The sequence below is a fragment of the Leuciscus leuciscus genome (genome assembly GCF_965113295.1).
Source record: "Leuciscus leuciscus genome assembly, chromosome: 14".
In the NCBI taxonomy this organism is placed as follows: Eukaryota; Metazoa; Chordata; class Actinopteri; order Cypriniformes; family Leuciscidae; genus Leuciscus; species Leuciscus leuciscus.
This window is the reverse complement of record NC_138738.1, coordinates 31,951,028-31,977,924: the sequence shown is the minus strand read 5'-3', so window position 1 is coordinate 31,977,924 and position 26,897 is coordinate 31,951,028. Positions and strand designations below refer to the sequence as shown.

Sequence of the window (26,897 nt, the reverse complement as noted above, 5' to 3'; positions counted from 1 at the left end):
TATTTAAATGAAAAGCAAAATACAGCGTCTAGCGCATGTTTATTTAGAAAACAACATATTTTGGCACACCAGAATAGCAAAGTAAAGTAAATACACAAATTAAACAACATATGTTGTATGAAACTAAAATGTGCAACTACTACAGGCACAAAGAGAACATATAAAGTACCACATTACGCATCTGGTCACAACACAATGTCATAAACGGGGTGCAAACAGAATATAAAAAAAAATGAGAGGCTGTAGTAGGCTAAGCCTATTACTAATAAGGTTGGTGGCAAATTGTTGTTTCTTTTTGGCTGTGCAATCATCCGTCTCCTCTCCGTCAAATTCAAGATGCTTCAGAGATTATGCTGTTTTGCATACATCACTTAAATGTAATTTTCCTTTTAATGTTTCATTAGAAGGCTTTTGCAACTCTTCTTTATGTAAACAAACATAAGGCAGCATAAACCAAGCCATTACATTGACATTGTAATTCAAAGATTGATACACTATTTGATGATACTTTTAGTAAAGCGCTTTTGTCAAACCAAACAGTACAGTCAAACCAAACAGTACACCTCCTGACAGGCACGTCTACATGTCTGAGAAACATACATAAGGCAACATAATACTGAGTTAATATCAACAAAACAAGCAAGTGCATACATATATCATAAAATATAACACTTCTTAAACACAGTTTTGGCCTTTTTTTTTCTTACTTAAACACAGATAGAATCCCATGATACATAGAAACACACTTTTATGGGATTTTAAGGCAAATCATTTTTCATTTAAAGATTAGTCCTATTCAACATCAGCTCTCAGACTTGTTTAAATGGGGGTTGACCTAAAGAGCCTTTAATAAAGGACATCCACATTTCCCCATAAACTCAGTCCTTTTTATTTTTACATCAGGCACTGCATATGTGAACAAATCTGGTGAAAGTACCATCCATACATACTACAGGATAAACAGAGTCCTGACATACTGCAGCTCTGCACACTGGAGAACATTCCACATTCTTTATAACGTGTTGGCCCTTATCACCACATACACATGTACACACAATGGTACTAAAGCAAACACATTCATTTAATTTCAGTCTGATATTGTTCTAGTCACCATACAATCTACCTTTGAAACGTCAACGCTACATTCCTACTGTGTTGTATGAAAACAGGAAGGTAGGGGGTGCCAAAACTCACCAAAGTTATCAATGGTTTAAATTGATACTCACCCGAAAATGAAAATTCTGTCATTAATTACTCACCCTCATGTCAGTCCAAACACACAAGACTTTCATTCATCTTCAGAACACAAATGAGGATCTTTTTGATGAAATCTGAGAGCTTTCTGTCCCTTCATTGACAACTACCACTTTGAGGCTTCAAAAAGTTCATAAAGAGATCGTAAAACTAATCCATATGAATTGAGCGGTTTAGTCCAATTTTCTAAAGAGTCATGATCACTTTATATGATGAACAGATTGAATTTAGGCTTTTATTCACATATAAACATTCATCAACTCACACATCAGTTGTGGTAAACAGAAGCTCAAAGATGTTCATTCTTGTTTTACGCACGTTTGATCTTCCACAAGAGGTTTGTTCTCGCGCATCAAGCAGGTTTGGTTGAACTTCTGTTGATGTTCACTGATCAATGTCTATATGCGAATAAAAGACTAAATTAAATCTGTTCATCAAATAAAGCGATCGGGTCTCTACAGAAAAGACTACGCTCAATTCATATGGATTAGTTTACAATCTCTTTATAAACTTTTTGAAGCATCAAAGTGTCAGTTGTATAGCTGTCAATTGAGGGACAGAAAGCTCTCAGATTTCAACAAAAATATCTAAATTTGTGTTCCGAAGATGAACGAAAGTCTTACGGGTTTTGAACGACATGAGGGTAAGCAATTAATGACAATTAAAATTTTTGGGTGAACTATCCCTTTAATGAGAGGCATAAAACTGACTGTTGCATTCCTTCTTAAAATATAATTACATCGAGGAGTGTCTAGCAAACTCTGATGGAATAGAAGTGACAGACAAACAACTGAAACATTCAACACTCTCCTAAAGGGCAATAAACTGCTGCAACAATTCAACTTGCTCAAAAAAAAAATCCTCAAAAATAAAGTCAAACTTAGCTGTAGTATCGCTGTAGAGCTCTTTACTTGACATAGTCATAATAGCAAATATTTAATAATCTATAAAACAAAAAAACGAAATGCTATAAAATATATGTTTTCTATAATAGAACACCATGTGCAGTTTTTTATGGTTATTTTATACTTTTTTTGTTTTGTTGATATTTTAATGAACTACTCTGGTTGAAAAATATCAGAAACAGACAGTACCAGAGAAAACAAGATAATTAGGTAAACGAAGGATTGTCAGGTCCTGAGAAAAAGGTTTCTTTCACCTAGGTATGGGGGGGAGGGGAGGTGCACCTCGCTCTTTCTTTCCTGAACCTGAAACAGACAGACATATACAAACACACACAAAGGCACATAAACAAATGGGTAAAACCATGATTGTGCTGAAAGGACTGAATGTTATTCAAAGTATTCATTGGCATGTGGAAGCGACAGCTGTGGGTCAGTTTTGTCTATGAGCATAGCAACAAAAACGCAAAAGATGAGAAAACACGGCTGTGATTGGTTACCTCGGCTTTCGTTCCTGGCCAGTTTGCTAGGATAGGTCTTCTGACAGGGAATGTAGGGCTCTGGGGGTGGAAGGTCTGATACAGGTCGGAACGTGAAGCGTGATTCCCACTCATCTTGGAGAAATAAATCAAACACACATATAATTAATCTGCAACAATCTGCAAATCCAAGTTACTTTCAGTGTTATTTAGAGCTAAATAGAAATAAATTGTAACTTCAAGGAATATGCTGGGATCAAAAAACAATCTATAGACAGCATAGATGTGTGACATTCTGTCAGTTAAGCTGATAAAGTTCTTGGCAAGTTAAGCCCTGAAGTATACTTTGGCTTTCCACGTACAGTGAGGAAAATAAGTATTTGAACACCCTGCTATTTTGCAAGTTCTCCCACTTGGAAATCATGGAGGGGTCTGAAATTGTCATCGTAGGGGCATGTCCACTGTGAGAGACATAATAAAAATAAAAAAAAATCCAGAAATTACAATATATGATTTTTTAACTATTTATTTGTATGATACAGCTGCAAATAAGTATTTGAACACCTGTCTATCAGCTAGAATTCTGACCCTCAAAGACCTGTTAGTCTGCCTTTAAAATGTCCACCTCCACTCCATTTATTATCCTAAATTAGATGCACCTGTTTGAGGTCGTTAGCTGCATAAAGACACCTGTCCACCCCATACAATCAGTAAGAATCCAACTACTAACATGGCCAAGACCAAAGAGCTGTCCAAAGACACTAGAGACAAAATTGTACACCTCCACAAGGCTGGAAAGGGCTACGGGGAAATTGCCAAGCAGCTTGGTGAAAAAAGGTCCACTGTTGGAGCAATCATTAGAAAATGGAAGAAGCTAAACATGACTGTCAATCTCCCTCGGACTGGGGCTCCATGCAAGATCTCACCTCGTGGGGTCTCAATGATCCTAAGAAAGGTGAGAAATCAGCCCAGAACTACACGGGAGGAGCTGGTCAATGACCTGAAAAGAGCTGGGACCACCGTTTCCAAGGTTACTGTTGGTAATACACTAAGACGTCATGATTTGAAATCATGCATGGCATGGAAGGTTCCCCTGCTTAAACCAGCACATGTCAAGGCCCGTCTTAAGTTTGCCAATGACCATTTGGATGATCCAGAGGAGTCATGGGAGAAAGTCATGTGGTCAGATGAGACCAAAATAGAACTTTTTGGTCATAATTCCACTAAATGTGTTTGGAGGAAGAAAAATGATGAGTACCATCCCAAGAACACCATCCCTACTGTGAAGCATGGGGGTGGTAGCATCATGCTTTGGGGGTGTTTTTCTGCACATGGGACAGGGCGACTGCACTGTATTAAGGAGAGGATGACCGGGGCCATGTATTGCGAGATTTTGGGGAACAACCTCCTTCCCTCAGTTAGAGCATTGAAGATGGGTCGAGGCTGGGTCTTCCAACATGACAATGACCCGAAGCACACAGCCAGGATAACCAAGGAGTGGCTCTGTAAGAAGCATATCAAGGTTCTGGCATGGCCTAGCCAGTCTCCAGACCTAAACCCAATAGAGAATCTTTGGAGGGAGCTCAAACTCTGTGTTTCTCAGCGACAGCCCAGAAACCTGACTGATCTAGAGAAGATCTGTGTGGAGGAGTGGGCCAAAATCCCTCCTGCAGTGTGTGCAAACCTGGTGAAAAACTACAGGAAACGTTTGACCTCTGTTATTGCAAACAAAGGCTACTGTACCAAATATTAACATTGATTTTCTCAGGTGTTCAAATACTTATTTGCAGCTGTATCATACAAATAAATAGTTAAAAAATCATACATTGTGATTTCTGGATTTTTTTTTTTTTTTTGATTATGTCTCTCACAGTGGACATGCACCTACGATGACAATTTCAGACCCCTCCATGATTTCTAAGTGGGAGAACTTGCAAAATAGCAGGGTGTTCAAATACTTATTTTCCTCACTGTACATTAAGTGTGTATGCATACACTGTGCGTGATGTAAATTTCATCATCAGCATACATACATACACACATTGTATGTACGCACTGAACATGCGCAGACTGGTTTTTTAACTGCATACTAGCTCAGATCACACATGCACATTGAATTTTTTTGCACTTATTGGTTTGTCCACAAGATGGCAACACCACTGCTCCGGGCCTTTGTTTCATTATGAACAAAATAAACTGAGACTATGGAACAACAATTATGGAGGCCGAGAGAGCTCAACACGCTGCAACTGAAGAAAACACATGCAAATAGAAAAAACACCAGCCAACACGGGTGCTGAAAATACTCACAATGCAACCAAATACAGAAACGCACTGCAAATACTTACAACACAACCAAATATAGAAAGGCTCTTCAAATAGCAAACACCACAATGGAAATGTTTGAGAATACGTCAACAAGTGATGAACCTGGCAGCAATAAAGGTTGCAATACTGGCCTATTACATTACATGGCAAAAAGTAAGTGCCCCCTTGAAATGAACAGTTTAGAGCGTGGTACTGTCATATGATGCCACCAGTAAATTGACTATGGAGTATAGTGTGAAATAACCTAACTAGCCTGCACAAAACCCAGATTCAAACAGCTTTGGGATGATTTAGAACACAGACTGCAAGCCAGACTCCAATGCCCAACATCCAACATCCTAACTGAGGCTCAAATGTCTGAATGGGAACAAATCCTCAAAGCTACCTTCCAACATCTATTAGACAACCTTCCCTGAAGAGTGTAAGCTGTTATAGCAGCAAAGAAAGGAACAATTACTTATTAATGTCAATGGTTTTGAGACCAAAAGTTCAACAAGCAAATGGGAGTAGTGTACTTTTACCTTCTGGTAAGTTGTACCAATGAAACACTCTAAAATACATTGCAATTGTTCTTGGTGAACTTAAGCAAGCATATGAATGTCACACTACCTATATTATGCCCTTGATTGTGGTATCCATTGCCCATAGGTGGGGGAGGAGGGGGCAGAGGTCCAGAGGAGGGTCTGTCTGGTGGGAGTGGTGGTCGACTGCCACCACGGTGAGGCTCAACACCTGGTCTGTTTGGCGGAGGAGGGGCTGGTGATGACCTCACACTTCCTCCTCCTCCTGGACGACCAGAAGGAGGTGGAGGTGGAAGAGGACCTGTGGACAAAAACACAAAGACACATTAATGATCAAATGATCAAACAGGTGATTTCCAAATCTTTCTGCAACAACTTGCCACTCCTCATTTACCTGTTCGTCCACCTGTATTCCTACCCAATGCAGGCGGTCTCTCAGAAGGAGGTGGAGGAAGGGGTCCAGATCGCCCAGGCGGAGGGGCAGGAGGATGCGAGCCAAGTGACAGGTTCCGTTCGGGAAGGCGTGGCGTATGCTCATCGGGAGAAAGCGAGCTTGGCCGTCCTGGCGGGAGTGGAGGTGCTGCACTTACAGGTGCCCGCAAAGAGGCGGGAGCAGGAGTCGGAGGAGGAGTTGGTTTATTAATTGCTGATGGAGGAGGTGGAGGGGGCGGGCTGTCCCGAGTGAGAGGCAAAGAAGAACGATTTACAGGGGGAACAGGTGGAGGACGGTCATCACCTCGACCAGGTGCAGGGGGAGGAGGAGGTCGTCCGGCATGACCAACAGAGGGCGAAGGAATTGAAGGAGGACGACCAAATCCACCTGGCACCGGTGGAGGTGCAGGTTGCCGTCCAGGGAGGTTTGGAGGTGGAGGTGTCGGGGCAGAACCAAAGCGGGGAGCCCCTGGAAGTGAGGGTGGTCCCCTGCTCTGTGCGCCACTCTGAAAGGGGCGTGGGGCACTTGGAAGAGGTGGTGGAGGCCCTCCAGGTGTTTCAGGACGGGGTGGGGTCATCCGTGGGCGCGGGGGGTCAACGGATTCACTTCGTTGCAAAGGCGGACGAGGGCCAGATCCAGATCCTCCTCCAAAGGGCCGTGGACCAGTGCTACGAGCACCAGGTGGCAGAACCGGAGGCCTGACACAACTAGAGTCTGAAACAGAGACCAAATAATCTAAGAGATAATATAATATAATTGTGAAGTTATTTTATATACACCCTTTTCAGAATTTTCTGAAGGAAATATTACATTGTGTTTCATAAATTGTATATTACAAATATTATTTAATGTCAAATTCTATATTGGAGCTTTTGTGTGACCACTAGAAAAATTGATGAAACCGTCATGAGTTATAACATCAGCAACCATGTTGTTATCAACCATAACATAATGGTGTTAGCCAAGATTTCTATATCAGTCAATCCCTAAAGAGGGTGAAGGAACCAGCCAGTACACAGAAAACAATGTTTAAATATTTGTGTGTTCTCACCATCTCGAGTGGAGCGTAGCTTTGGCATGCCCCCCTGGAAGAGTCCTCCCAGACCACCTGGAGCTCCACCCCCACTCCCACCTCCAAACCCTCCCCCTCCGCCACCTCCCCCTCCAGGCCCACCTCCTCCTCCACCCCCACCAGCTTTGGGTTCTGTCAAAACAAAGATGTGTTTAATATTTTGGACTGGAGAGCAAACCTGCAACAAGTAAGCGTTGCTACTCATATCATTTCTAAAAAAAAAAAGTTAGCCAATCATCACAAAGGTAATTTACAGTTTTAAAGGTACAGTAGAAATGAAAACCTGTTTAAATATAGTTATACATTTTATAATTTATAACATTTAATTCTGGCTGTTTAACTTAGACAGTGTAACTCCATAAGATGCAGGATCTTACTTTCAAATACGGGGGCACTACGGTCATTAGTAACCGTCTTCTTCAGCCTGGCTCCTTTGCTGATGTCCGACAGTAGAGCATTCCTGCCCTTCTCCTCCGATTTATTCAAGGCAGGCTTCTCAGTGTTTGCCTGTGAGCAAAAACAAGCATAGATATTTTCTGTAGAAATCATTAAAACATTGATGCCTCATGCCTACTCCACTAAAATCTGGAATACACCACACAACATTTCCCCAGATTTTTGCCCCAATTTGCTGGCTGGAAAAGTTGATACTAGCTGATGAAAGTCAAATCCAGTCTGCAGATTTACAGATTTGTAAGCAGAACAAATTGAGTAGAGTATGACCACAGACTCAAATTTGTTTAGCTTCAGACAATTATTTGATTCATCTGGAAGATATCAAACATGTTTGATATTTTGAGCCAGTTTTAAATCACACATTGTTTTCATTTGTCATGCATCTCTTAGCAATGAGGAGCATGTTTCTGTATGAGTTTGATGTGTTCAGAACGACTTGAAAGTCTGTTAGTGTGTGATCCTTGGTTGTTTAGTGTATAATGCCCAGTTTGTATCTGTAACCATTTTAAAGTCGGCAAATATATAATGCCTGGTGTTTAAAAGTCTCAGATCATAAACGGTCCAGTATGTGTGTTTATTTGTTTGTACCTGAGAGAAGGTGGGGGGTGGGGGAGGGGGAGGTGGAGGAGGTACCGGCATTTTTTCTCCTTGGTGTCACCTGCTCTTACTGAGACCTGACAAAAAGACAGACACATTTTTTTACTTAAAAATACTTTTTATACGAATACGTTTATACAAAAATGTATTCAAAAATGTGTATTACTTTTTATTTTATGGTCGCACCATATGACATTATTAGAGCAATTAAATTTAAACTTTTCATTTAATGTAGCACAGAATTTAAGTTTTTCAAAACCAAGCGAAACCAACATGAATACAAAGTCTACATTTCTAAGATCGCTGGCACAAGTTTTCTAAACTAGATTAAAGTTGGCATGAAACAGAAGTTGCGATAGTCTTTCCTTCACTATTGTGATATATCTGAATGAAGCGGCTTCTCAAACAAGAAGAAATGTAGGGCATGACTTGATTTTGTCTATCGGGAATTGATGGATCATCAGAGAAGAGATGTCGCTGCAAGTGGGAGGGGAAGTGATTTTGATTAAAGATTAAAAGGGGAGAAAATGAAAATAAATAAATAGGACAAATAATTTATAATAATAAAAAAACATGAATTGTTCATTATGATTTCATGGTGACACTTATGTTTGTCATTAAGCCCATTATCTTTGACCTTGTATTGCTGCTTGAACACCATAAACAGGAAACCCAACTGTAGCACAATTAGCAACATCTGAAACTTCACCACACTTTTCAGGTTAAAAAGAAAAACAAAAAAAAAACAGCCTCAGCAATTCACCAAATCACTGCTACTAAACAGACCACATGACCCTTATACAGTGGTCTCACATAGCCACAAAGTTTTGAATGGGTTTGCAAGTCTTGAAATACCTCATTGTGCTATACACTAAGATCCCTTGTTGTGCATGTGATGACAACATGTGGGAAAAGCCATAACAAAAGAAGGTGGTAATTTCTGAGATGCAGAAACCATAATAGACTAGTTCTCATAACACTCTCTCACACACTCACATATACAACTAATACAGTAATAACTATCACGTTCTTTCTTTATGCCAACATTTACAAACTGTTTTTTTCCACTGAATTCATGTGCAAGTTCGATGAAAGGCCCTCACTGCTGACTTCCGGAAGAGATCATAAACAGGAAGAGCTACAGCAATATACCTCTCACTTCTCATTCTCTCTTTCATAACCACACATCCACATGGGTTCATAATGTCCAGACAAAGATGGCAAAGAAACAATAAAAGGTTTAAATCCAGAATTGTGAACACAGATGAGACTCAAAGAAAACAAGTGGACACACAAACATGGAAACATACTCACAAGCTCTTAAAACATCTGCTCTTTCATCATCAAGATCTCTCAAGGCATCTTACAAACAGCCACATCACACTACTTCATTTCTCTCTCCTCCGCTCTGTCACTTCCTCTCTCACACCCTCTCCCTCTCTCTATTCAGAGGTAAGCAGACATCCGGTCAGTTTGGTTCACTGTGAAGTGAGCAAACCCGGATGCTGTGCACAAAAAAAGGTCATCATACAGTAGAACGCAGGCACGCATATCATTTTAAATAATAATAATAATTCATTACATTTATATAGCGCTTTTCTCTGCACTCAAAGCGCTTTACATAGAAGGGGGAATCTCCTCAACCACCACCAATGTGCAGCATCCACTTGGATGATGCGACGGCAGCCATATTGCGCCAGAACGCCCACCACACACCAGCTTACTGGTGGAGAGGAGACAGTGATGAAGCCAATCGGTATATGGGGATGATTAGGAGGCCATGATGGACAGAGGCCAGTGGGCAAATTTGGCCAGGATGCCGGGGTTACACCCCTACTCTTTCGAAGGAAGGGATTTTTAATGACCACAGAGAGTCAGGACCTCGGTTTTACATCTCATCCGAAGGACGGTGCTCTTTGACAGTATAGTGTCCCCGTCACTATACTGGGGCATTAGGACCCACACAGACCTGCTGGCCTCACTAACACCTCTTCCAGCAGCAAAATTTTCATAAACAATTATGTGTATTTCAGTTAGGCTGATCATATCAGGACTAATATGGGTCCTTGTTGATGACACTAAAATGTGGAACATTCACTTGGAAATCCCAGAAGTGGAGTGTAGCAATCATTCATAATCACTTCTAGAATTGTTTGAGTTCCCCTATGCCCCACAACTTTTTTTGGGGGGGGAAATAATCATAGGATTTTAAAAGCTTAATTTTGCTTGGCTGTGGTTGGAAGGAAAAAAAACGGTAAATGTAAAATGACCAAGCTGGTGATTCTGCCAAATGGTTGCATTGGCAGTAAAAACGTACCTTAACTTAGGACTACAGGGTCGAACGCTACATCGCCTATTTAATATTCATGAGCCATGCTGATTAGATTTATAATATGTCATTGTGCTTGAATATCTGTTTGTTTGAGAATCCTGACCAGGGGTGCTCTTCTCAAAAGAATCGTTTGCCAACTATGGTCACAAGTTCAATCGTAACAACATAGTTCAAGGATTCAGTATTTCCTAAAACACTGAGTTCCGAGTTCCAATGAACATTCATAAACAGCAGTGAAGGGGAACAAAAATAGTGAAGTACTGTAGGTAAAAAATGAACAGCTTTCTGGTGTTCATGTAAATTAACTATAAAAATCTCAAATCAATCAGTTAGCAAAAGTTATTCCTCCACTACCTTTGCGCAACGTCATAATTCATTTTTTGTTGAATCAGGGGTTGTTGAACAAAGATGGCAGTGCAGCCATGTTACTACAGTTTTGGGAAACAGTCCAGACTAACCAGTTAAATTCACCAGTGATGCAACATACTATGGTTGTTTAGCAGCGAGTTAATTTGCTGTAGAGGTAACACACCCCAGACAAACACAGCAACATTGACGCAAAAGCATGAGTTTGAGGCAGGGCTTTTTGATTTTATAACCAAAGGAGGCCTGTTTGAAAAGAGTGGTTGCATCTCATTTCTTTTTGTGCATCCTCATTTCCTTTCCACGCTTCCTTTCCTCAGAAGGATACACCTGTGTATCTTCGCTTCGCTTCCACACAGCTTCCTCGGCTGCGTCCGAAACCTTAGGCAGTTGACTTGTTGCCTCGCTGCCTGATGAAGGTACCTCACGAGACTGATTTCGGAAGGACTTCTGAGGAAGCGTAACAGTTTGATGATCTACAGCAAAATAGAGCGAGCTTTGGTGAAAACTAAGAAAATATCAAATTACTACAATAGTAACTTCTCGCTAGAAATGACATCATAGGTGGAAACCGTGATCAAAAATGTACATTTACAACTGACAACCAGCCGCAACTTTCAGATGTTATATTTATTTTTCTAACTCAACTGTCACTGAATGGAAAGCACAGGATTGTGGGATATCAAAGGCAGCGAAGGATCCATCTATGCCTCCTTCAAAAATCGATCAGATGAAGGTATCTCAGGAGACAGGAATGGAAACTAACATTGCATTCGGACGTGCCTTAATGCTTTCCGACCTTGGAATGCATTCTCCGAAGGCAGCATTTATCAGTTTTCGGATGCAGCCCTCGTTCCTCGTCTTCTCAAGGTGCAATTAGAGAATTGAAATGTCCTTCAGAATGGTTTAGTTCAATCGGTTTCTGGGTCACGGGCTGGAGGACGGTGAAAGCATCAATTTGAGTATTGAGAAGCACCCATTGTGTTCAACTTTTAGCTGCACCTCACCTAACCGATCGGGAACATCTGCCGCTTATGATTTACGAGGGGTGCAAATTAGTGCAAAAAAGTAGAAATGACAGAGGAGAACGAACAAGAGGAAAGGGTATGAGAGGAGGATAAATGTAGTGAAGAAGAGATGAGAAGAGAAGAGGTGCACAGTAAAAGTTTCCTGGAAACGGACTATATTTACATTCCAGTGTCTTGAGAGAGAGACTATGGAGAATGTGATGCTATATACACCCGACGGCTGCACTGTCCGGATGGTGCTCTACATCCAGCACTCTGAAATGTCATCATGTCGAAAACAGGGACTTTGGCTAGACATTATGTTCTTTTTGGAATTAGTCTATGCCAAGTGTGTGTTTTAGTGTGCCACTGTCTTATGCAAGCCCATAATGCATTTCACCTCTGTAACGGTCAAGAGAGTCAACCCTGCATCCCAACTGGCATACTGTGTGTTCTAAATAGTATGTGAGATTAGTGTGTCCTTCTGTAGCAGCTTGTTAACAACTGTGTACTTTGTATTGTAGAGCAAAACATGAACATTTTCTAAAAACCCAGAGGAAATTCCAGAAGGAACCCATGACAAATAATTTTTTCAATAATAACAGAGGGATTCCTGGTGAGAAACGAATTAACCCATGATTCTGCAGAGAAATTTCCCCAATCAGACAATCGAAACAAGCTAATTGTGTCAAAAGAACTCTTTATGGCCCACCCTCTCCCATGAAGCCCTGCAAATGACGTGATAGGGACAGTCTCCCCTACTCGCTCAAATTACTCAAATATTTGTAATTATATGCATATTTTGCAATAAATGTAAAATATGTTGTTTCTATTTACCCTCTTTAAATCAATAGTTTTTTATTTATTGCTCTCTCGTTTTTAATTTGTCATTCACAACACTTCATAGTTCTTTATGTGAAAGTCACCATGAAATCAAAAAAAATTATGGAATATTGAAGTATCTATTACAAATGATTTATCTATGCACATCATTTTTTTTATTCATGTGCCCTTGTAAACTTTAATCAAAATAATGTACAATAAGCAGTTTCACTCGGATATACGTGACAGGGAACAAAAAGACAACTTCTGCTTCATGCCGGCTTTACAGTCTTGTACCTTTGTTTTGTCCAATTTTCAAAGTTTGTAATGTTGTGATTCACCTCGTAGCTGGTTGGTTTGCTTCATGACTTTACCAAAGACTTTAAAAAAAATCTTTGTGGGAAAAATACTTCCGGAACCAAGGCAGCTGAATAAGTTGGCTGGCACTCTATTGGGATGCAGCCAAAGACCCTGAATTATGGAATCCAAAAGTAAGGCCAATGTCAACAATTAAAGGTTAAATTCAAGATATCCAGACCTCTCTAAATAATGTTAACTCGAGGCAGAACTGAAGAGATGGTTGGAGTCATTCAACCGCAACCTGCAACATCATACATGCAGAATCAGGCAGGAAGGGGCCACCCACAGAGAACCATGCATTAGTTTATTTGAAAGTGTCAAGTCAAGTTGTAAAGCAGAATTTCAGTGATTTGCGCATTGCAATGCTTGCTTATAATTCCACATCAAAAGCAAAAAAGCAGCTTACGAATGCTCAGCTAGCATAATGCGAGCATGTTCCAGCAAATAATGTACCCACTGTCTCTTATTCTGTCTTTCCATCACTTTATTGTCCACTTCCTTTCTGAAACTCAGCATAATGTTGACACCTCTGGCTACATGCAAGCCTGTAGCTAATGAATGATCTCAGATCCCGTCACATGATTTCTGACTCTCTTTGAATGGCTGGTTGGATAGAACACTAAACCACCAGACAAGAGAGAAGTAGAAGTTATGACAGTCATAGAGAGGAAGTTAATGCAGAGAAAGAACTATATTTGTGTGACTTATGAAGCCTAAAATGACTCGTTCCTACTTAAGTTCTCACTAAAAACTGCACACCTAAATTCACAGCCTCAACAGCAACTCACTGTGATTTTAAACCAACAGTTGCTTAATAGTGTCACATTTCACACTTGCTTAAAACCACATGAAAAAAAATCAAGAGCATGGCCTGGCATTGAGATCAGCAGTCATAGTCTAATAAAAGTCTTTAATGCAAGAAAGAAATCTCACTTGAAAGCTACATTTCTCAGCTTTTCAATGATCAAAGCATTTTCATGGTAGGCCTAGTAATTTGTCAGACACCCTGACATCCCTAATTTGTTTTACAAGTCAATTCTACATCGGTAAACACACAAATCCACACAATCCCAAGCCAACTAACACACAAACAAAGAGCTTTGAGGTAACCAATTTAAAAGGAATGAATAAAGCAAAAATAAAAGAATACTGTACTTGAAAACCTTTGGGACATTGACAGCGCAAAATAATGTGGTCTTTAATTCACAAGAAGAAAGGAATAAAAAAAACTGAAAGAAAAAAAGGAAGGGGAAGAGCATATGACTTGCATTGTATCTCACTGTGGAGACCCCATGGCCTTTCAATTAGAAACACATGCTCACAGAAGTCCGACTCATGTCCACGAATCGATTCTTTTGAACAGTTCATTTTTTAAAGAACCGGTTACCAAAAAAAAAACCGATTCGACTATTCTTTTGTCATACTGTATGTGGTTTCTAACTTTCTATACAGACTTACATTTATTTATTTTACATTCATTTTTAATTTCGATTAAATTTGTAGCCTATTAATAAGGTGGTTGTTGGAGCCATGATTCAGCGCACAAAAGTCATTATTTAGCTTAATAAAATTATATTTACATTACACAATATTAAAACTAATTTACCTCCTTTGGCTGAAAACGTTTCTCCACGTTTTTATAAAATGGTTTAAAATCAACTTGTATGTGTTTTGATAAAACTTTCATGCAATTTGAAAAACTATTTCCAGTTATTTGTAACTCCTCTGATATTCCTCAATTACAGCAACTAATCACCCCCTAAGTGAAATCCAAAGCTCACTCCAAATATTGCTCTTATTATAAACTCATTAACCGGTTCTTGGGAATCGAGCCGAGCATTAGTGAACAAATCGCTCGGCCCGATTTTAACCGATTCACTGAAAAGATCCGGCTCAAAAAACGGGTCTTTCACTAATCAGAAACCGTCTGCACCAACAGCAACAACCAGATTTGAAGTAATTGTGAAATGACAATGATCCTTCATAAAAACCAGTGGAATTTGGTTGAAAGACAAAACTTTAGATTTGTTGTGTCTCTAAACTACAGAAATTTTTTTTCTTATTTTCCCTGCCACATATACACGCTCAACTGGCAACCCTGTGGAGGAGACTTCCTCTAAAAGTTGGCAACGTTTGTGCTTTTGTGGATGAAAAAAACTTAAAACTTAATAAAAACCCACACAATACTTGCAAGTTTGCGACAATAAATAAATCACGGCAAGATCAAATCACAAATTAGATCCTTAAATCGCGCGTTTTTAGAAAGCAACATGCTGCATAAACACTCACCGGTGGTTTGCTTCTTTTTCTCCGTGTCCTCCGCTTACGAAACAAATGCAACAACGATCATCATCATGAAGCATCTACTACACAAACACAGAGGAACTCAAGTTTTGGGCCACTCCTTCATGGCAGAAAACACTCACAACTTCTCCCCACTGTTTCCGCCCAGCGCGTGCAGCCTGTACAACCCCATCATATTCACTGGAATAACATTATCGCTTTAATACTGCATGCAACAATTCAGAGTACGTCTCATCAGTATCACATCTCTAATGGATGAGGGAAGTACAGCTCAATGTTTAGAAAAAAACGTGATATCTTGGAAATTGTGTCTTTACCCAGTTTTTCTTCTTCCACCAACACAACAGACTCTCTTCGTTTTCTTTATCCGGGACATTCGTCTGTGATGCAACGTTTCCAGATGTGCGCGACTGCCTCGAGCTGGGCGCAAACAAACATCTGTCAAACTCTGTAGAGTAGACTGTGTAATAGAAAAGCTTAGCTCTGTGTGAATGTGGAAGTAACAGACATGTCAATCAGATTAAAATAGATAACCTCTAAATCTACTCATTTCTAAATAGGACTTTAAGATCAGTTGAATAGTTTTGTGTGTGTGTGTGTGTGTGTGTGTGTGTGTGTGTGTGTGTGTGATTTATGCAATATTTGTGTCCTTTGTCTAAAGACAATGTTCTACCCTGTAGGGATAGACAATAAAGTTTTTTAATTTGAACATTTTTATTTTTATTTCTGGTCAATGTGAGAAAAAAAAAAAACCAGTGTGCTACAGATAGAGATGCCTGGAACATAAAACAGTTGCTGAACCAAAATTAATTAAATAAAGAAAACATGTACTCTTATTGTAATAGTTTTAGACAGAGAAGTTTATGATGCATTCAAAGATAAATGTTTATTTTTTCAATCAGGCCTTTATGCATAATCAAAAACATTTTCAAACTAAAAAGAAACGTATAATAATCAGACCAAATAAAGACAGCAATATCATCAACCATTTGTTTGCTACTTAGGGTTAGGTTTTTTTTAATGAGCAGTTATATATACTCAAAAACAGTTTATTCATCCTTTTCTCTCTTTAAATGTCAAGCCATTCAAGTACATTGGTTACCACGGAAAACACAAACCAAGAAAAATAAAAACATTTTGAAACAAATCAAACATATAAAATAAACAGAATAAAATATAATACACTCCTACGTAAAATAAATGCCACGAGTTCTCATGTTTCTCTGCATATGTGCTTAATTTTGTCAAGATAAATAAGAACACAGTGTACTGGCATTCTGAGGGAAGGAGCAACTGTTATAACAGATATACTTTAAATAAAGAGAAACAAATGGTGTGTGTTTTATTTTCCAGTTGTTGTCTAAGCACACTGTTCCAAGCAGCCTCTTTGCTACAGCTCAGCAGAGAGTCGAGTCACTCCAGTCCCTGGCTTCAGTTGGGCCTTTGGACTCTCACAGCATGCTGAGCTCGATCAGGCGTCCGGCAAACACCCCTAAGGTGCCAATAATACACACCGCCATGAACACGCATAGAAGAATGTGATCCAGGACCATAGCGACAAACTTCCATTCCTCTGCGGCCTAAATGAACAGACAGAGTAAAAGACAAAGTAGTCAGATGAAGAGGAAGGTTGAGTAAGTACTTTACAACTTCTGTTCAAAGAATTGCAAAAGTGCCTGGAAGAACAAAAGTTGTGAAAGCTAGGGGGTAAAATGAAGGAGAAAGAAAGCATTATGGATAAGTCGAGCGTAAAATGATGGAGATAAATTCTCACGTTGTTGGACTCCTCGTCGCTTTTCATGGTGTCTGCGATGTATTTAACACCCTCGATGGCACTACGTACATCAGGATTTTTGGTTATGGGAGAGTGGTAAGTGACAGAGGCTGGCATGGGCTTCCCTGAGATGTCAGAGATGTCAAAATCGGCAGGAAAGAGATGCTTTTCCTGTCGTTCCTGGGATGGTCGCTTCATGGTGGAGAAAAACATCAGGTTTGGAATGGTGTCTATGAAGATCTGTAAAACAGAGGCATCCCTGATCAGAATATAACAGGTTTATCAATAGCTCAAAGTTGGCAAAATTTCCCACAAATATATGTTAAGTTTAGAAACAAGTAAAAATTGTACTTCACTAGCAGCACCAAATGGGACTGCAAAAATAATGACTTTCAACTCATGCCTCTGGTTGAGAGTCCACTTAAAAAACAACAAAAACTGGATTTTGAATGTAACTTTTTTTTTTTTTTTGGTAAAAATAACAAAGTGTCAAAAATGCTAAGTAAAAAGTAAGTTATACTAAGTAAAGTTCAAGTATATTTTCCAAGTATACTTATGTAATAGATAAAATCAATGTACTGGAATGTATTTCAATACATTTTGGAACTTAAATTGGCCCTTATTTGAGTTATTTAGAAATTAAACTGTTAAGTGTACTTTAAGTTAACAGTAGTACATTTTGAGTACACAATTAGTTTGCATCAAAGTTTTTCTTTTGTATTCCAACTATATTGTAAACTATACTATATGTGAACTTAATGATAAACTGTTTTAGCTTATACAGTAACTGTATACTAGATCAGGGGTGTCCTCAGTCCTGGAGGGCCACTGCCCTGCAAAGTTTAGCTCCAACCACAATTAACCACCTCAACCAGCTAATCAAGGTCTCGCTAGGCGTACTAGGCTGCGTTTAACTCCACTTTTAGACATACACTCGCAAACTTCCCTAAGCACTTCCCCTCGAGGGAATCCCCACCGCCATTTTGAAGCACATTCAACTTCGTCAAGTGGACGATGGAAGTTTATTTGGCCAGACTCTTGACCCCTCGATTTTGACAGAGGGAGCGAGTATACTCAACATGTACACTTCAGGCAGATCCATAGACCACAATGCACCATGATTGTGATGTCACAGCAGATCGCTCTTAATTTACCCCACCCAACGTAACTCTAGTGTATGATATTGGCATTATTGTGACAATAATACGTACTTTGCGGACCCAGGCAGGCATGGTGTGTGTGCTGGGGGAGCGGTGGTGTGTGTTGATGACAATCACAGTGATGATGATAGAAGCAATGACAAAGATCATAGTGAAGAGCATGTATTTGCCGATGAGTGGAACGGCACTGGACGTGGAGGGGATCAACTCAACAATCACCAGCAAGAACACAGTCAGAGAAAGCAGGACAGAGATGCTGAGGGTCATCTTCTCACCTGCACGCAACACAAGACAAGACAAAAACTAGTGAAGTTCAAAATGTCCATCAAGCTTTAAGTACCTGTCATTTGTAATATAATTAACAAGGACTAGTCATGTTTTTTTACATTTTCAACTTTCTTTAGTGTGTAATGTTGCTGTGTGAGCATGAAAAAGGTCTGCAAAGTTACAACACAAATTCCACTCCAGCGGGAGTTATTCTCTATATCAGTGTGCAATGTTTTTGAACTCCCTGAAACGCCTTGATTGTAGTTTCTCGTTTCCTTCAGGGAATGTACACGTCACAATATTTAAATAATTCCCGCCCAAGACATACTCAAAAAAAGGGGTGAGGCCTAGTTGAGTTGAGCTGCATAATGTGTGGAAAAAAGCGATTACATAAGAGGCGTGACATTTCCGAAACACGCTTGAAGTGATTGACCAATCACAACACACTTGTCCAGGCGACCAATCAGAGCAAATTGCACTTTTCAGAAGGAGGGGCTTCATTGAGACAGGAACTAAACAGTGTGTTACTGACAGACTGGGAAAATAGGTGCTGCATTAATGTAAAATATGTGAAAAATAATGTTTTGAACTTTTAACCATGAAAACCTATTTTAGCAGACCCTAAAATAAAGCCTTTGTAAAAGGGCATAATATGGCCTCCTTAATTCATTGTATTATTCAAGAAATAGTCATTACCCCATGGTTATTTATATATTTTAAATATATTTCCATCAAAAATATGATATAATGAATTCAAAATAAACCATGATATAAGATTTTGGTCATACCCCAGCACACATGTACACTCACAAAAACACACAGTGAGTTACCAGAGTCTGTGGGCAGGTAGAACACAAGCCCAGTGAGGAAGGAGAACAGCATGCAGGGGATGATGACGTTCACGATGAAGTAGAGCGGGAGGCGGAGCAGGAGGAAGTGATAAGTGATGTCGAGGTAGGGTGTATCTGGACAGCAAGCATAATACACCCAGTGTTTCCAGTTCCTGTAATCCTTCATCACCCACTCCCCGCTCTCCATGAAATTACTGAGGTCTGGTCTGTCGCTGTCCTTACACATACACAAAAAGATGCATTTATATCCTGGTTCATACAATAAGCAATGTACAGTCATTTATCCAGCTTATTTTGCAGTGCGGAAGCAAGCAATTTTCTGTGAATGTGCGAGACTTCCTATTCATTAGCCACTAACTAGAAGAATAACAAAGTGCACAGTAAAACAATTTGCAGTACAAGCCAGTGTGTTTATGATTATGATAATCAATTTAAATAATATTATAAAAAATACCAGCCTTACACATTTAAGTTACATACGGCCGTACCTGCGCTTGCATTAAAAACAAGATGGATACTATATCCTGATGCTCATGATGATTGGTGATCATGTGTGTGTTATAGTTACTGGGTTGATGATGACAAGGTTGCCATCATAGGTCCACGTTCCAAGTTTCATGCTGCAGTTCTGCAGGTCGAAGGGAAAGTGAAGGACCACGATCTCACAGTAGCTCTTAAAGATTGCTGGGGGAGTCCATGTTATCATACCCGTGTGCTCCAACATGACCTTTGTCTCATGGACGATGGCAAAGTCTCCATCAGCACTGCACATACACAAATTAAGAAATATATCAGACCAGGTATATGCACATTTCAATTCATTTATTTTACCTGATAGACTCACACTAACATAAATACACTCAGATAATGGGTGCAATTTTGCAACGGGTGAAAGCCAACAGGACAAAGTGACTCATACTTGTTATAAAGCACTAAATCGGGTTTCCAGATGTCAGTGGAGGGAATTCTGATCTTCCTGATGCCACCATAGTCATCAGGATTCCACTGCAGATTCACATCCTTCCATTGCTGAACATGAGAAAAGGAGAAAAAGATTAATACATGTGTATTGACTCCTGGCTGTATCCACATGGGTAATGTAATTTTAAAAGTCGGCATGAAAACGGAAGTTGCAATCATATTCTTCCCTATTCTGATGTATGAAACAGGTTTACAAATGAGAGAAGAAATGTAGGACGGGACCTGATTTTGTCCATTGAGAATTTATTGGATGGTTGTGGTTTGCTATTGCTGTGATCTCATGTGAGTGACAGGTTGCAGAAATGGAGAGGTTATTGTTCCATTGAACGTTGTCAGAGGATAGATGTTGTTATAAGGAGGAGGGGAATTCATTTTGATTAAATTCACCATGAAATCAAACTTGACAATTCTTATTTTTTATGGAATATTGCAGAATTTATTATAAATTATTTATCCATGCACATCACTACAGCTTTTTTTATTTCATGCTCCTTCGTAATAATCAAAATAACTCCCCCTCCCTCTTGCAGTAAGATCTCTTCACTTCTCTGATTACGTGTTTTTTGGTGCAAGGGCCGGGCAACCTGTCAGTAACGCGATCACAGCAATGGCATACCACAACCATCCAGCAATCCAATCAATTCCTGTTGGACAAAATCAAGTCCCGTTCTGCATTTTTTCTTGTTTGAGAACCTGTTTCACTCTGATATACTTCACAATAGGGGAGAAAAACAGTCAGTTTCATGCTGACTTTAAAAATCATGATGGCACATGATTTTTCTAAAAGAAATAATGGTGTGAATAGATAAATCATTTATATTAAACACTGCAATTCTCCAAAATAATTGTGTATTTTGATCTTAGGGTGACTTTATGGCAGGCAGCATATGTTGTACTGCCTTTTATTCTTTAAGAATGAACTTAGTTTAATTCAATCAAAATAAATCGTTGCAGAATGTAATTAGAATCATCATTAAAAAGAAAGACAATACCAGGCACACTGCAGTAAAGAGATTTAGTGGTTTTAACATAAAAATAATGGTGTTTTCTTCATGCAAAATATGATTTCAAATTTGTTTCTTATAATTTGAAGTTGAAATGTGACCTGGACATTTTTTGACTGGTTTCAAGTGACCCTTGTATTTGGCACATGTTATAGTACAGAATGTACAGAAGTAAACGTTTTGATATCTACTTTGATAGCAGCACACAGGAACTGAAACAGCAGCTCAAACCCACACCTGCTTTAGCCGTACATTACTGGAGACAATCTGATTAACTTCATCCTGTAAAAAAGAAAAGGTAGGTATGGAGGGTAAGAGAAAAGAAAAAGTATATGGTTTTGCAATGTAAACTTTTAATCATAATAATAAAACTTTAATTAGAATACAAGAAATAAAAATGAACAGAATTTACCACGCTGATAAGCTGAATGAGTTGTAGTCCAACAGTAACCACTACTGGATCCTTAAAATGGCTGACAGGACGAACAACCTTGTTATATCCGGTAAACAGAGTCTTTACTAATCTTGTCTCATCTTCCGAGCACAGTGCTGGTCCTGCAACACAAGCACACACACTACTTCGATGCCCTGTGAGAATAAGTTATCACCCTACTCTTCTTACTCTCAAACAAACACACACACACACACACACACACACACACACACACACACACACACACACACACACACACACACACACACACACACACACACACACACACACACACACACACACACACACACACACACACATCCGTCCTAAACAGCACACAGGATTAAAGTTGAAGGATTCGAGCAACTGCATATGACATACACACACACATTGCGGTTTCATGTTTTATGGGGACTCAATAGACATAATGATTTTTATACTGTACAAACTGTATATTCTGTCCCCTAATCCTTGCCCTACCATCACAGAACACTTTCTACCTTTTTACATTTTCAAAAAATATAATTTAGTATGATTTATAAGCTGTTTTCCTCATGGGGACCAAACAATGTTCCCTCAAGGACAAGGTTTTTTAGATAATGCCATCTTTTTGGGGACATTTTGTCCCCATAGGGTTTACCAGGCCACCCACACACACACACACACACACACAAGGACACACTGGCACTAAGACACACTGATGTCTGAGTAATTTGGTGGCTATTCTTTTATAACCAGAACTAACGGAAGTAATGCAGAAATTCTGCAGGCAAATAAGCAATTTATTCAGATAACTGGGTATCACTGGTTTGTTGAAATTATGTTTTGTTTCTTATACATCTCTGAGCCATTTTTGGGAGGAATAATTAGGTAAATAATTTCCCATATTTCCATATAATTTAATTACAAAATGTGACCATTTCTTTTGCAATATTTGATTGATTTGCATTGTTTTACAAATATGCATATTAGAAGTGTACAGTCAGGAAAACGAGTGAACGTTTGGGTCCACATGTACATTTACAGTATTTCAGATACAAACATCAACAAGGAGCTTTTCCGATTTAAGTTTAGGCCAGTATCACTTCGCCCTGATGAGCAGAGCCTTGACTTCAGTCTCAGCTGAAGAGATAAAGCATAAAAGAAACAGAAAATGTAAAGAGAGAGAGACGAGATGCTAATATTTGTTAGCAAATAGCACAAAATTGCCCTCTGACACACTGATCTCATATCACCCACAAACCACCTGAATGACGCCGGCAGGCCGCGCACTTGCACCTGTCAATCAAACGGGACGCATTGTATGCATTGCATACCATACAGAGAAGCATAGAACACTTTTAAAAGTGTTTAAAAACTAAATAATTTTAGCATAACGTATCGCTATGGAAATGAACCTGTATCGGTTTCCATCAAAAGCTTGGGTGAAATAGATAAACGATTATCCGCTTTCGTAGTCGTCAGAGGTTATTTCTAAGTACACTATTTCTTCTCCATAATAGCATAGATAGAGCTAAACTAAAGCCTTTATCAATGTATTATAACTCATGGTCATTTTAATTACTTTGTCGTCTATTTAATAGGGCAGGTTCCCCATACAAGAATCTAAAAGAAAAGGTGGTTACTCACCAAATAGAAAAGGCAAAAATTGCAAAACCAGTATAAAGTTATTCATCTCCTTGCTATGAGAAAGTCCGTGTAGTCGTCGGAAGGAAATAATCTATAAGAGCACAGCTACAGTTGTCTGTGCGTCCTGACTGTAGCTCAACTCTGAGTGTGTGAGAGTTGCACTATTGTTAAACACGCCTGTGGCGCGCGCTGGCAGCTGTCAGAGTCAGCGCGAGACAAACATTGCTGCACGTGCGTGCTTGGTTTACGGTTTCACGTAAATATTAAATGTCTTAAAATGTAACCATTTCAGTTCATCTAAACCGATTGTTGTCACCGTAATAAAATAAAAGTCTAAAATACGTCCCCTGTAGCCCCCTTGCAGTTGCAACAACTTAAATGATAAATTATTGTAGAATATGTGAAGCAACATTTACTGATGCTTTTGTGCATTTAATTCTTTATACTCAGAAACCTAATTAATGCACAATAATTTTCTATATTGATACATCAAATACATTTAACCTACAAGAGACAAACTAAATACATTAAGGATTATCATTTAGATTTCTGGTAAACCAAGTAATGTGTAAGCTCTGAGACATTGTAACAAATTATGGCACTATAAATGGTTGACATGAATTGAAATAAAAGTAACCCATTTTAAAACACTCCCCAAATATCTTGAAATCTGCAAAGGACATGCGTCTACATTGATACCAGATTCCAACACACACAAAAAAAGGCATTTGAATATTTTAAATAGTGAAATACATGTATTTATTCTGTATTTGGATACATTTTTACAATACATGTTTTATCTTCTCAGCCTTCAACAAAACTTGGAAAATGTACAATTTTATGACACCAACACAGAACTCTTTTGGTAGCCAGTGTAAAACACGTCGTCACAGCTGTGGGAAGAGGTGGACGGAGCAGTATTTACATGGCAAACAGAATGAGGAAAGCCACCATCAAACAGAAGAGACCCATAGCCTCAGACAGGGCAAATCCCAAGATAGCATACGAGAACAACTGCTGCTTCAGAGATGGGTTCCTGTAGGAGAGAAGGAGAGGTCATGGGTCACTTATCACCAGATCTCTGTAATGAAGCTGGCTTTAGGTCATGGACAAAAGACATCGGCTCCCAACAGTGTGATGCATGACAGATGGTTTGCTCAAGTTGCACTAGATAAACTCAATATTTTACACAATACTACACTTGCATCGCTGCAATAGTCAAGCTCAGATCTTAATTAAACTTTAAAATATAACTGAAAATGTAACTATGAAATAAATATTTTTGAAACCTACCAAATCTTAGGAAAACACCATAATACCAAATTGTGTTTACATTGGACTACCATCTGGAAAGTCATCAAGTACTGCCATATCCAGAAGCAGTCATTCTGTTTCTGGATATGACAGCTGATGGAAAAGAGGGTAAGCATTAAGGGGTCATTTCAGTGGTTTGTGTTGGTCTAGTCTACCTGGCATATCCAATAATGAGGCTGCCGAACACTGTTCCGATTCCAGCTCCTGAACCTGCCACTCCCACAGTGGCGGCACCAGCACCAATGAACTTGGCGGCTGTGTCGATGTCACGGCTTATGGCGCTTGTCTGAAAACCCCGCACTGCAACCTGGGAAACGGCGGTCTGTGGCAGGAAGGCTGGGCTGGCCTTTAAAATAAGGCACAATAATCAAAATGAATGAACTGCAACAACCATCCCTCAACAAAATAAATCTCTTTGCAGATAAATTAAAATGACATTTTTATAATGCAAGCAAGTTCACATAATGAAGGGATGTATCTTAAGGTGACGAAGTCCTTGCATAGGGAAAATGCTTTAAAGGGAAAACTCAAGAATAGCATTTCTTTCAATACTTAGCTTCAAAACAGCTTTAAAGAAAATGCATATTTCATTCTAGTGTTCAAAAGAACATTTAATGTCGATTTAGAACAGGATGCAAATACATAAATCGCTCACCTCTGCAGAGCTGACATCTGGCCTGGAGAGCACAGAGGCAGAGAGTGGTCTGTACAGCGCCCTTGAGCCAGAGCGGACCTGAGACACGGATCAGAAAAGTCATTAGCACCCAAGACACAAGATTACATTCATTAGGAGTGCTGTACTTCAGGCTGACACACTGGACTGGTGCTTCAGCACTTGAATGAAGTGGGAGGGGCCATGTCGAGGAAAGTACATTTATTATGTGCAACAATTAGAAATGATACATGACATTTGGAATGTGACTGGTAAGTCAATTGAACAAAACACTAGATTTATGTTTAAAGGAATAAAAGGTTTGTGGCAAGTCCAGAGCAAAAGGGAAGCAACAAACCAGGACATAACCATTGCAGCCTTGATTAAAATCAACCATCACTACCATTTTTACCCTTTAGCTCTAATGCAATACATTTAAAAGAGTTGTTTCACATTTCAGTATTACATGAAACATGGACAGGCATACTGTCAGATTGTTATAATGACCTTGACTTCGCTGGAATCGCAGTTCAGATGATAGCATTAGCAACACAACAGCTATCAGCTGCCCATTGACATATTAGCCACAATGACATACAGAAACACGAATTTTGCAGCAGCAATTTTTGATTTGGATGCAAATAACGCCATGTCAAATGGACAGAGTTAGGTGCACCAGGCCTCTTGCATAATTCTCTGACCAGATCCATTGTATTGCAGCTCATCATAATCATCATAAATACTCACCAGTGCGGGTGCGGACACGAACTTTGCACAGGCGTACATGTTTGATTGAGCTCGCTGACTGTGGTGAAGAATAAACCCGCGTCTGTCTCTATTGGGGGAAAAGACGACAGTTTAAGGTCAATGCAATATCAGCGCTTCAAAAAGCTATCAGGCACTAAATAGCTGCTTTTGCAAGGGTAGTACAATCAGTAGAACGTGAAATAGATAAAATGATTTGAAAAATACATCTAAAGCGCAAAGATGGTATACGATTGTGACAATTTAGCTTCGCCGGTTCCTATTTAGCTCTCCTTCACTTACCCGGCTGCAGAGGTCGAACCGCTGAGGAACTACTGCGCATGCCCGACCCTCTATTTAATGAAGCGCCCGGATGCATGAATGACGCGTTTGAAGGTCATTCAATGGTGCTTTATTTAAAACTACACTGAGGGCAAAGAAAACACCCTTATTTACTGCCTTTTCACTCTTCTAACACACAGTAACAATATGTATAAGAGAAATGAGTGAGCTAGAGGAGTGTATTATATAGTGGATAAAGCACACAGACAACTTTTGTAAATAAAGTATAAACAATTAGGCTACTAAACTTAACACTCAGTACTGGTCATTAGTCTCACACTTGCTAATAGGCTACCAAGGATACACAAGAAAAAGATGACTAGGATCATGAGAGAATTTATAGTTTTCAACAAATATTTCATGACAAAATATAGCTTGTTTTAGGGAGTTGTATAAAAATATAAGGGCACATATAAAAAAGGAACTGTTGTATGAAAAACTGAATCTACTATTGATCTATTATCTATAGTTAATTATGCATGAAATATTTGCTGAGGCACAGGTCTCAGAAACATT

The 26,897-nt window shown here is 39.3% G+C and overlaps 3 protein-coding genes across 6 annotated transcripts; all 3 read right to left on the bottom strand.

Moving 5' to 3' along the window:
- Positions 1 to 22: 22 nt before the first annotated feature.
- Positions 23 to 15,656, bottom strand: wipf1b (WAS/WASL interacting protein family, member 1b). Of its 4 annotated transcripts, none has more exons than XM_082189761.1 (9): positions 15,548 to 15,656; positions 15,216 to 15,292; positions 8,034 to 8,119; positions 7,367 to 7,496; positions 6,969 to 7,121; positions 5,879 to 6,631; positions 5,573 to 5,785; positions 2,657 to 2,770; positions 23 to 2,462 (listed from the first exon to the last, which is right to left on the bottom strand). In XM_082189761.1, exons 3-9 carry the CDS (start codon positions 8,082 to 8,084, stop codon positions 2,410 to 2,412), a joined length of 1,467 nt encoding a protein of 488 aa, XP_082045887.1. In that variant the 5' UTR covers positions 8,085 to 8,119; positions 15,216 to 15,292; positions 15,548 to 15,656; the 3' UTR covers positions 23 to 2,409. The 4 variants fall into 4 exon arrangements, with proteins under 4 accessions (XP_082045887.1, XP_082045888.1, XP_082045886.1 ...); XM_082189762.1 differs by lacking the exon at positions 15,548 to 15,656 and adding an exon at positions 12,908 to 13,037 and having other exon boundaries at positions 15,216 to 15,520; XM_082189760.1 differs by lacking the exon at positions 15,548 to 15,656 and having other exon boundaries at positions 15,216 to 15,519.
- Positions 15,657 to 16,115: 459 nt separating this feature from the next.
- Positions 16,116 to 23,927, bottom strand: chrna1 (cholinergic receptor, nicotinic, alpha 1 (muscle)). The gene is made up of 9 exons (XM_082189764.1): positions 23,330 to 23,927; positions 21,680 to 21,822; positions 21,505 to 21,549; positions 20,202 to 20,311; positions 19,851 to 20,046; positions 19,262 to 19,499; positions 18,216 to 18,439; positions 17,005 to 17,244; positions 16,116 to 16,810 (listed from the first exon to the last, which is right to left on the bottom strand). The coding sequence occupies exons 1-9, from the start codon at positions 23,373 to 23,375 to the stop codon at positions 16,682 to 16,684; spliced, it is 1,371 nt and encodes a 456-aa protein (XP_082045890.1). The 5' UTR covers positions 23,376 to 23,927; the 3' UTR covers positions 16,116 to 16,681.
- Positions 23,928 to 24,062: 135 nt separating this feature from the next.
- Positions 24,063 to 26,410, bottom strand: atp5mc3b (ATP synthase membrane subunit c locus 3b). Its single transcript, XM_082189771.1, has 5 exons — positions 26,343 to 26,410; positions 26,043 to 26,130; positions 25,299 to 25,376; positions 24,799 to 24,989; positions 24,063 to 24,365 (listed from the first exon to the last, which is right to left on the bottom strand). The coding sequence occupies exons 2-5, from the start codon at positions 26,079 to 26,081 to the stop codon at positions 24,251 to 24,253; spliced, it is 423 nt and encodes a 140-aa protein (XP_082045897.1). The 5' UTR covers positions 26,082 to 26,130; positions 26,343 to 26,410; the 3' UTR covers positions 24,063 to 24,250.
- Positions 26,411 to 26,897: the final 487 nt, after the last annotated feature.

Excerpts from the sequence above, each read along its gene's own strand:
- wipf1b (XM_082189761.1), bottom strand. The coding sequence starts at position 8,084 with ATGCCGGTACCTCCTCCACCTCCCCCTCCCCCACCCCCCACCTTCTCT. Across the intron at positions 7,497-8,033 it reads CACCCCCCACCTTCTCTCAG|GCAAACACTGAGAAGCCTGC; the intron begins GTACAAACAAAT and ends TTTTGCTCACAG. Across the intron at positions 6,632-6,968 it reads GCTACGCTCCACTCGAGATG|ACTCTAGTTGTGTCAGGCCT; the intron begins GTGAGAACACAC and ends TCTCTGTTTCAG.
- chrna1 (XM_082189764.1), bottom strand. The coding sequence starts at position 23,375 with ATGAATAACTTTATACTGGTTTTGCAATTTTTGCCTTTTCTATTTG. Across the intron at positions 21,550-21,679 it reads TCATTCAGCTTATCAGCGTG|GATGAAGTTAATCAGATTGT; the intron begins GTAAATTCTGTT and ends TCTTTTTTACAG. Across the intron at positions 16,811-17,004 it reads GCGACGAGGAGTCCAACAAC|GCCGCAGAGGAATGGAAGTT; the intron begins GTGAGAATTTAT and ends CTGTTCATTTAG.
- atp5mc3b (XM_082189771.1), bottom strand. The coding sequence starts at position 26,081 with ATGTACGCCTGTGCAAAGTTCGTGTCCGCACCCGCACTG. Across the intron at positions 24,990-25,298 it reads CAGATGTCAGCTCTGCAGAG|GCCAGCCCAGCCTTCCTGCC; the intron begins GTGAGCGATTTA and ends CTTATTTTAAAG. Across the intron at positions 24,366-24,798 it reads CTCATTATTGGATATGCCAG|GAACCCATCTCTGAAGCAGC; the intron begins GTAGACTAGACC and ends TCTCTCCTACAG.